At 42.7% G+C, this 11270-nt stretch overlaps 1 protein-coding gene across 1 annotated transcript in view; it reads left to right on the forward strand.

Annotated features, from left to right (window-relative positions):
* The window catches only part of EXOSC7 (exosome component 7), a 36010-nt gene extending 35428 nt beyond the window's left edge, over window positions 1–582 (forward strand). Inside the window, exon 8 of the mRNA XM_084620709.1 lies at window positions 383–582. Coding sequence (XP_084476835.1) covers window positions 383–487 — 105 coding nt within the window. The 3' untranslated portion in view covers window positions 488–582. The remainder of the gene's footprint in view (window positions 1–382) is intronic.
* Window positions 583–11270: the final 10688 nt, after the last annotated feature.

Consider the following 11270-nt stretch of genomic DNA (forward strand, 5'->3'; position numbering starts at 1 on the left):
TCTCTGTGTTTATGCTATTGGAGAGTTCCCTGCTGCAAAGAAAATTTTCTCCTGGCCATTTACAGACCAAATCTAGCCCCTGTGAGGCTCCTGCCTGGGGCAAGGTCATTACTAGGGAATCTGGCCCACTGAGTTTTTGATGAATTGGCACACTTGCCCCTGGTTTGAACAATTTTACTTTGGAGGGTTTTTTCCAAAACTTTTGATCAAGTTAAAAGTCCCCCACATGCTGTTTGTCTTAGTTCAGCTATGCCCTTTACAACAGCTGGTGTATATTACTCATTAAGGGAAAAAATAGTTGACAGAAGGGGAAGTGTTCCACATAAATTCTCTTCCTGTTAGTTGGATGCCTCAGCTTTGTCTTGCCTTCTTTGCATTACAGACAGGAAAACGGGTAGGCAAAACATTGCACGCTTCCCTACAGAAGATCTTAGACAAAGAAGAGAGTCTGGGGACCACACGACAGAAGGTTGGATTCCTAGGATGATGAGTTTCATCAATGCAGATATAAATTTTCAAGTTATTTTTCAAAGCATGATCTTGTCAATTTGTATGTGAAATAAAGGATATTTTTGGTTTTAATATTGTCATGTGTCCTAACCACGTTGAAGAGGTTTTTAAAATGCAGTTAGCAAAGCCTAAGGAAACTTAACTAAGTCTTAAATGAAAATAAATTAATTTGAAATGCTTCAGACTGACTTCTGAATTGTACCCAGGAATTGCACTAATCTAACAGTCAATACAGCTACCTTGTGTGGACACTTCTAAATTAGTTTGTGTGGCCAAAAAAAAATTTCCATCTCTACAAAACAAGAGCAGTTGCACACTGGAAGTCAACATTTGGCTGTAGAAGTTGCTTTATTCACTATACAGATAACACAAATTGAAGTAATAGGGGATTATCTAATTAAAGAACGTTTGATTTCATGAGCTAGTTTGAACTGGATATCTAGCTCTGTGCTTATGAACAATAGCTGAAACGTAAATTCCTAATTTGCATTTAAGACCAAAGTTAGTTTAACCTTTAGAGTCCTATTTCCCCCCTTTTCTAATGTGAAGAGAAGTGTCAAATTTAGCTTCCAGCTCTGACTGGCTTTTCTCCTTTCTGCACCCCCTGCCAAAGCTCCAAATGTGAAACTGAGGTGTGAAGTGGGAGTTTAACTGCTGCTCCCCCCTGAATAGCTTGTCAGACTGCCAGTCCGAGTTAACACTGCACCAGGCAGCACCAGTTGATGCAATGGTGTAACTCCTGAAGAACAATGCTAGTCTCTCCTTGTATGGAACTATTTCCAAACCATTGATCGTTGTTGTTTCCCTTCTGTGAACTTTTTCCAGTTGCACTGTACAGGTATCTTGTTGAGAAGAGGTAACCAGAGCTGGACACAATATTCAAGGTGTGGGTGCACCATGGATTTATATAGTGACATGATATTTTTCTATCCTGTTCCTAACATAGTGTTAACCTTTTTTGACTGCTGCTGCACCTTGAGCAGAAGATTTGGCCTCATGTTCAGAAGTTCTCTGAAGATTGTTTTTGGGTGGTAACAGCTAATTTAGAATCCCTCACCATATAGGTGTAGCTGGGATTATTTTTTTCCAGGGTGCATTACTTAGCACATAATATTCAAATTTCATCTGCCATTTTGTTGTCCATTCTCTCCCAGTTTTGAGAGATTTAACTTTAACTCTGTATAGTATGAAAACTTTGCATTTTACTCTTCACTTGACATCTAACATTCCTCGTCCCTACATGATGATCTCATAAAGCAGAATCTGCTCTAAAGTAGGTTTTGTAGGAAGTTAAGACATCAGTTCATAAGTTTTGATTTCACTCCTTAGCTGAAGTTCTCAAAACTCAGCTGCATATAGGAGAGTAGATGCAGGATAAAATTGTATAGGACAACATCAACCTTTAAGTCAGAGTAGTTTGGACAATGTATGTGCAGCTTCTGTTAGCACACATAGCTAAAAGAATGAGATGTGCTGTATTCAACAGAGAGGAGGAAGAGAAAGCTGGAGGGAAAAGTTTAAATAAATAATTTGAAGAAGCTGAATATTTCAGCCAAAAGCATACAGCTGTTTGGAATGATCCTTTTGCATAAACATTGAGGCCGCTGTCCTCCAGAAAGCAATTAACATGCTTTGGGGCATGTCATCCAAGTTGCTTTTTTTCCAGTTTCCATTATTTAAGCTTCCTAACATTTTTAGTGTAACATCTCAGAATTAAGAACTGAAAGAGAGGTTTCTTTCAGGGGAGGTGGGCTGTAGGTTCTTTTGCAGACCACCATGTTAAATTAGAATTCATATCTGTTATCTAAGTGATTAGGGGGGAAAAAAAAACACACACACACACACACTTTCAAGTCTCCATGAATCCTTTACAGTATATCTGTGTTTCCCACCCCCCACCTCCCCATTGTTGGATAAGAGTTCATCTCAAAATAAATATAAATGCAGCCCTAGCACACATGCTGCCTCTTTAGTCCACTGAAATTCAGCTGTAAGAGAAGTTCTGGGATGGTAAAAATTGAGGCCCCCCCCAGGGGGCTGAAGAACACAGGTTCAGCATAACATTCAGGCTTTCAATATCTGATAGCAGAAGATTATGATAAGAAAAGTGACTCCTGACAACACAAGAACAATGTTTCATCTCATTGCTCTGCCTTATACTACAATTTATGACACATGATTAATGAAGTCCATTGACAGAACAATTCAGTTGCAGGTTTATTTTGTGCAAAGATTTATTTGACCTGAGTAGCAGCTATAGCATATTCCTTAGCCTGCAAGCTATAATATTCTATAGGTGGTAGGAAGGAAAATACAAGGGGTGGGGAAACAGTTAGTCCATGTTCGTATTGCATAATAGGTTTCAAAAACAAAAGCCCCATGCTATACACACGACAGCAAGCATCTAAATCTAGCTGCAAACCTTTCACGCCACCAGCATGACAGCAGCAATTGGTCTAACTGGCCCATTATGCTATTGATTAATAGTAAGGTACCAAAAAGTTGCCCACAGGTATTTTCAGAGTGAATTTTGTAATCTGGCGGTGATAGTCTGCAGTTATGTAGCATCTCAACATGCTTTACAGGCACTAAGGGATCAATGCAGCAGGTCACTTGTGTACAAGGCTCCACAGTTGTCAGGTCCTTGCATCTTCGATCAGTATGTACTGGAGAAGAGAATAAAGTTTCCATACATGGTACTGTTCAGAATCTTAGCAATAGAAACTTTAGGCACCCATCTGTGGAAAAATTGTCTAAAAGTTAGATACCTAAATCCAAGTTTACTTCAATGGGAATGACAGGAGCTCAGCACTTTTGACCATCAGGCCACTTATTCAGGTACCTTTTTAAACAAAAAAACCCCACACCTCCTCCCAAATGTCGGTGCCCAAGTTTGAAATTGTATTAAAAATAAAGGCCAAGATAGTATTTTAAGGAGCTGCTCTGATAAAGGCTTTGCTTTTGTGAATAAGGGGGTAGGACTAGATGACCTCCTGAGGTCCCTTCCAACCCTGATATTCTATGATTCAATCACACCCCACACAGAATAATTGTTCATTCACATTCATTGGAGGCAGTGCATCAGTGACACATCCTTACCTACAAAAATAAGGGGTGGAAGTGACTATAGCTAAAAGCATTACAGACAGCTGCCAATTGTCCTTGCTGCCCTTGGAGATTTGCTGGTACAAAGTCATATCCCAAATGGACCACCACATTTCTTACTTACTGGGGAGAGCCAGAAAGACATATTTAGCCTATGTCACCCCCCAATGGATGCAACTTCTTCCTGCAGATCTTCATGGCACTCTTGTCCTCACACACCCTGCAGAGATTTGACTCTCCTGCCAACTTCAGTTTTTGAGGCATGTATTTAACAAAAACAAAACACCACCCTAAACCAACTAGCAGTCATTTTCTTCATACAAACACCAGTTGCCATGTGGGTTGATGGAAAGTTCAATCTGTTGCTGTGCAGATATTGCCACGTTTTCATTGACAGGAATCCAGTAGCACTAAAAGGAAACATCTGGGGAGCAGGAGAGCTCAGTGTTTGTCCCAGAAAGTTTTAATTGCCGTTGCTCAGAGTGTAGATGGTCCATAAGCTGCATATTAGAACAGAGGATTCTAATAGCACCTCATAGGTTGGGCCAAAAATAAATGAGTAAAATAAAAACAAAATCTCTCTCCTCGTAAATAGCTGACCCTTGTTTTTCTGCTGCTGTGTATTCCAATCTAATGTCCATCTCCAAGCATAGTGTTGGGGCTTGTCTACACAGCATACCACGTAGGGTTGCCAGTTTTGTTTGGATGTAGTCCTGGAGGTTTCGTCACATGACATAATTAATCTTTAATTGCTGGAGACTCCAGGACAATCGTGGAGGGTTGGCAACCCTAATACTACTGCACACTCGAGAGGTCATTTCTAAAGCATGTTGATGTGCTTGACACCACCTGGCCAGTGTGGACCCTGCTGAAGCACACTAAAAATTCCCTAGTGCTCATTAACATAGTGCTATTTGCAGTAGGGAACTTTTAGTGCATGCCAACAAGCTCTACATGTGCCAGTTAGCATCCAGCATGTTGGTGTGCTTTAGAAATCACACCTCTCTTGTGTGGATTTTAGGTCATGGGGCCACCCCACTGAAGCAAAGAAGAGGGGCCTAATGTAGGTCAATAATGCTGTGAAAGGTGTTCTTTGTTTTGGCTTGGTGGAACAGGGATTGGTTTGATATTTCCATGCTTCTATGTCTGTGCATATACAGATATAAAGTACATATATAGCAGACTCACCTAGAGTAGCAGCTCCAGGGTCATGAACCCTTTTTGTGGTAGTTCATGGCAGAGTTAGGTTTTGTTAAAGCGGTTTCAACTTAGCTTCCTCTTCTACAGTCCCTAGTACAATAGGGCCCTAAACTTGGTTAGGGCCTCTAAACCCTTAATTTATTACAAAATAGACAGACAGCACCACTGTCTACAGAGACAGCACCTAGGTGGCGTGGGTTAGTTTAGGGCTTCATCCTGAAATCCTTCTGCATTAACATTAACGGGAGTTTTGCCTGCAGAAGGTTTCCAAACGGAGAGTAATCATTGCATTTTAGGCCCAGTGCCTCAAAGGTATTCAGGTACCGAATTCCCATTGAAGTCCATGAGAGTTAGATGCCTAAATACCTTTGAGGATCTGGGCCTTAATAGACTATTTCACCAGTTCTTTTAACCGGCTGCTGTCCTCACCCACTACCTGACACCACGAGAGTTTTCAGGGGCCCCCACAAGAGTTTTCAGCGGCCCTTCGGCAGCGGGGGTCCTTCCGCTCCATGTCTTCGGCAAAGTGCCCTGAAGACCTGAAGCGGAAGGACTCCCGCCGCCGAAGACCCCAGGCCCCCTGAATTCCCTGGTGGGAGCTCAGGAACTGGAACACCAAGAACTTTGACCCTGATTCAGCACGGTGCTTATTCACATGCCTAACTTTAAGCATACAGATAATCTCATTGAAAGTAATGGCATTCCACGCGCTTGAAGGGAAGCATGTGCTTCAACACCATCAGGGTTTCTGTGATACTAACTTCAGAATAACCACTCCAGAAAAATCCACAGATAGGTGGGTGTACTCCTCAAAATAACTAGGCAGACTGCACATTAAATCATGGCTATAGATATGCCATGGTATACATTTTTTGTCACCCTTATGGAGCAATATAGCCTAGAGGGACAGGAAAATTTGTTTTCCCATCTGTCCTTTTATTAACATTGATGATCCTTTAGATCCAACTAGACCTACTGTTAAACAATCAGAACTGTGGATAATGAGACTCCTACCCTTGGAGACCATGGGTACTGTGACATTCTAGACCTTGGGGGAGTGCCCTGTAACCCCCATATTCCTCATTTATATATAATTGTGATCTTGCATATAAAGCAGGTCAGGTGAGGTATCGGGGAAAAGTTATGATCTGCTGAAAATCATTTCTCATAACTTCATATGCATTAATGATATACAATATGGATAGAGAATTGTGTTGTATGGCTGTCACTAAAACATGCTGTATATTGGGGAATCAGCTGGATATTAGCTCCCCAGAGGCAACAGCAAGGAAAGTAACCAACTCCCAGGCGGGGTGTCAAACAACCCATCAACAGCCTTTGTCCAGCTAGGGAGCTACAATGCAATGACTCACCTGCATGAGGCCGCACCAGGGGAATTCTCAACCTTACCTGGAGACTCAGCAATGCACACCAGACATACCTGGCCTTGTGCTCCCCAAGCACAGGGGGCTGAGGGTATAAAACAGACACTTGGGCCACATGCTTGGCCTTTCTCCTGCCCCCACCTACGCTGCAAGCAACAAGGACACTGAGAAGACTTAAGACTCCAACAGAGGAGACTGGCCCAGCTTTCAAGGGTGAAATCTGTGTACTAGGACTTGCAATATCCAGAGGGGTGAGAAAAATTGCTTAATCTAGAGGTTGCCCAGTCTAATAGGGTTGAGAGTTTAGACTGTGTGCTTATATTTTATTTCTTTTGGTAACTAACTGACTTTTTGCCTATCACTTAAAATCTATTTTTTCAGTCAACAAATTTGTTTCACTGTTTATCTTTACCAGTGAGTTCATATGAAGTGTGGGGCAAATCTGCTCAGGTTTGCAAAGGCTGGTGTATATCCATTTTCCATTGATGAAGTGGTGAACCAATTAATACATTTGCATTGCTAATCTTGAGCAGTGCAAGATGGTATATTCCTGAGGTAGTGCAAGGAGATGGCTGGTGCCTTTCCCTGTGTGATTCATGAGTGGCTCTGGGAGCATTCATGCAATCTAGCTGGGTGTGGGGCTCCACATGCGGGTGTGCTGAGTGATAATGGCACCTGGAGGGGCTTGCTGCTTGTCACTAGCAAGGCATTGTGAGAGAGACAGCCCAGGCTGGAGACAGTTAAGGGGCTACAATGGTCCCACAGTCCCAGGCAGGGCCGTCCTTGGGCAAATTGCCCCACTTGCCCCCCACTCTGGGCGGCCCTGGTCCCAGGTTGCACCCCAGGGAGCCCATCATAGATACCCTGCAGACCAGAACATCAGATCAGCTAGTGCATGCCCACATTTCTTATTGCTAGCTAGTAGCTATGCTGGTAGAGTGATCTGTTTCTGAAAACAGAATCAAGATTAAATCTGTGTTCTGCAGAGAATCACCACTTGGGTAATTGAAGCCAAATGGAGGAGCTAGACACACATGGGTCTAGGTCTTTATGGCCTACTGAAAGACACAATGCACCCACAACTCTAATTAAAGAGAAGTCACCAGGAGGCCTGTCACCTATGCTAAACAACATGGGAGTTAAGCTAGATCAAGTTCAAATCCCTCAGTGACAGACCACAATTGTCTGTAACTACTGACTGGATCTTCTCTTCAAGGCAGAATTGGAAACACTGAAGGGCCGGTCCAGACCTACGAGAAAAGTCCCTTATTCACTGAAGCAACAACCTTGACTAGTGTGGTCCTAATGTCAAAGGAAATCTGGAACCTAGACTGCAATTTTCTTAAGAGGTCATTGAGTCCTACTGCACCTATAATAAATCACACCACACGCTTTCCCTCTTAGGGGCACCACACCTATAGTAAGGGGCTCATTTGGTTACCTCAGGGAATGAGGAAGTTAGCTAATTGATCCCATTTAATAAAAAAAAAAAAAAAAAAAAAAGAAGAAGAATTAATATTCCAGGGCTGGCAAAATGGGAACCATTTTCAGGCTGCAGAGTCAAAAGTTAGGTTCCTGAATCCATAGTTAGGTAACTGGTTTTCAGAAGTACCCATATCGGCAGATGCTATTGATTTCAGGGGGATTTGAGAGGGAGACCACTTTCAGCTAGGTACCCAGATCTGAACCTTTGGAAATTTAGGCTCCGTCTATTTTTGTCAGTCAGCAGGGCTTCTGAATATTGAACAACAAGGATATCCTTGCTGTCCTTGCAAAAAGATGCCAACGCTCAACTATTTGGCTGCTAATGATTCCCAAATGACATTTTTCAACCACAGTTCCATCTACTGGAACATTTTAATAAGTACAGGGTTATCCTCTAAGCTCTATGTACACCTCTCATTGACGGCTCCCATCATCCTGCTTCAGAAAGAGAAGAGATGGACCATATGGACACCCAGAAAATGTCAGGCCATATTTGCATTTGTGCAAATCAATTGATTCCATCTAAGATTTGATGTTCTTTGTCTGAGGCATAACAATTGTTTATTAGAAAAGCTTCAAATGCCACAGCTTGAAAACCAAAACCATTGTAAGCTTTTTGGGGATGTCAAAGACAGACCCCTTTCATTGGGTCTCTATTGGATCACAAGGGAGAGCTGGTTCTTTCACCAGGCTAGTTCACCAGGTACACCCCCATGAACACCAGACCCTATTAAAATAAAGGGTCTCTCTCTATATTTGGGAGAATGTTTTGTTTGATAGTCCCAGCATTGCCAAGCCCAAGCGTTCAAAACTAAATTGGGATTCAACCCCCTTTATCTCCAGAATCACGAGCTTTTAAAAATACATGTTGGGAGGGGTTTTTCCAAGTTTGTTTTCCTTCTGGTTTCTGAGACTTTCGGGGGGGGGGGGGGGAACTTAGGTCACATTTTCAAGCTTGACTTTATAATCACAAGGGCTGGAAACTTACTTTCATTTTTAACTGAAAGCTGGGCTTCTCCTGCCATCTTTTGACTCCAGCAGCTGGGGCTTTAAGCAGAACCCCCTCTCCCACAAGTATTGAGAGACTCGTACTAAGATGGTGAGTTGGTGATGGTGTGGCCCAGGACTCTGCTTCAGGTGTCAATTTTTGTTTAGATAATGATTTGGCTATGCTGATGTTGAGACAGAATTTTATCGTAGGCCTGGCTAACTGTTCCAGGGGTGCCTCAAACCTACAAGCTTCCCCAGGGTTTGAGAGTTGGGCTTTAAAAAAAGAAAAAAAAAAATCTGACTGCAGCTTTCTGTTAGCTTTAGGACATGGTGAGCAGGCACATAAAGGAGGGGAAGGATAACGCAGAAAGAACAAACTTGCTTCCTCACCACAGGAATGGGGGCGGGATTCCATCAGCTCAGCTCCTTTGGAAGCAAGGAGAATTGAGAGGTTGCAGAGATCTTGTGCTTTGCAGATTCCAGCTCTATGCAGAATCCCTGTGGGCAGTGTATGAGTGGGTCCAGTTTAGGAACTGAGGTTTCCCCTCTGCCCAGATCCTTTTGACCTTTGCCTGTTTGAGAATGGAGGTAGGTAGGCTATAGAAACTGCTCCAACCATTAGTTGGAATAGAAGCCCCGGAGTGGCTTCACTGTTTGCTCCAGGATTTATAGAGAAGGATTCCTTCCCTCCTGCAGAGCTCCCCAGCACCAAGGCAGATCCTTCAGACTGGGGATAGAGTTTTGGACTAAGTACCAGAACGTCAGATCTTCCACCATCATTCACAGAGACCACCCATTTACCTTAACACTGTTGCATTTATACTTTTTAAGATGTCTTCTCCCATTGGGGCAGCACTTAGGAGTTCAACTCATCTTCAGATTTAATCCTCCCTCTCCCCCGGCTTTAAATTCTACATTTATATAATCTACCCAGCTGCCCTATTTTCAAATCCTCTGTCTTTGGGCTTGATCTTACTTGCAGCCGTATAAATCAAGAGTTCCACTGATTGCAATCAATAGAACACAACAGCATTAGCTTAGCTCAGACAGTGGTCGATTCTAGTGATTTTCCCCTAACCTATTTCATCACTGTCTGGTTTGGAATGTCTGCTGCAACTTCTCTCTCTGCAATGTTGTGCTGTTGAGACAGAAATCCTGTTTATCCCCAGAGCAGATTCGAAGTGCAAGCCTCTTCACGCTGGCCCAGCACTGTGCCGAAAAGACTGTCTCTCTCTCTCCTTCTCCTAGTCTCCACACCCATTCAGGTCTTTCCATTTTGGTTCAGAGTACCAGCAACTGTGCTAATTAACTCCATACCTGGTTACCAATCTTTGACTCATCTAGTTCACCCTACTGCTGTTCAGCCAGATGCACTCTATCACGTATTGGCTCATCCCTACCTGCTCCTTTCCTAGGGCTAAGCTCAAAATAGCCTCTGATCTCACTGCCCATTTCCTAACCTGGCTGGGCATGACATCACAGGCGTCTACCATCACCAGAACTCTTTAACCTCCTTTCATAGGTCTTATTCCAGTCATTATCTTGCTATCCCTCCAAATTCAGCATCCTGGTCTATTTACCGAGTCCTCTCTCACCCCCACACTCTCTTCCAATTGCTTTATTCATTTCATCCTGCCCTGGAACACTTTCTACACAGACATTTTATTTTTCACTTAATTCTATTTTTCATCTCAGACCACACTTTCTCTGCTGTTGTTGGTCACCGAGTATTTGACCAGCAGACTTGGCACTATATCTCTGGAAAGGGCTCATGTATTAAAGTATGGATCATAATGATCTCACTGACTTTATGTCTGGGCCAAAGAATCAGCTAATCCCATAAGACGTCATTGGTCTATAGATTATTAAAATTGAATGAAAACCTTATGTGCAGTGTTTTGCTAGACACAGAGAGCACCCCTATATTTTCAGTCTAAAGTGACTTTTATTACAGAATAAGAAAAACAAAACCAAAATTTAAGGCTTCATCAGAGAGCACAGATCATGCACCTCTCTCTGCTGTAACAGGCTGCAGCAGCTCTAAGAATAAGATGGGTGCTGTCTCTGCGGACCAGCTGCGCCCTTCAGAGCTGAAAGCTGCAGTACACAAAAAACAAACGTCACTGTTTCATAGCTATACACACCATGGTATGGATTCACCTGTGTGTAAACCAAATAAACTGTTCTATTTGCTAATTTTAAGAGATATGCTTATTACTGTCATGAACTACACTATCCTCAGGAGGAAAGCAGTTTCAGTGCCATTCTGGGAATTTAATATATGTGGAATAGAGATATAACAGCATCCTCAGGGAGAGAGAGAGAGAGAGAGACTGTTTCAACAGAGGGTAGAATATTTTCTAGGCTCTTTTCATCGTTCGTCTTTGTCTTGGATGTTCTTGCCACTGATGTAGTAACATACACGTCAAGGCAACAGACAATGGTCAAAAGAGTGTTTTGGGACAAAGAGTGTAAAGGGACAAAGATGGGTTTTCATAAAACACTTCATTTTGGTTTTGTTTAGCAGTGTGGTTCTTTATGGCCTACTGGCTGCTTCTCTGATCAGTTCTTAAGTCAAGACATAGATAAAAGAGA

The sequence above is a fragment of the Lepidochelys olivacea genome, assembly GCF_965140295.1.
Source record: "Lepidochelys olivacea isolate rLepOli2 genome assembly, chromosome: 2".
Lineage (NCBI taxonomy): Eukaryota > Metazoa > Chordata > Testudines > Cheloniidae > Lepidochelys > Lepidochelys olivacea.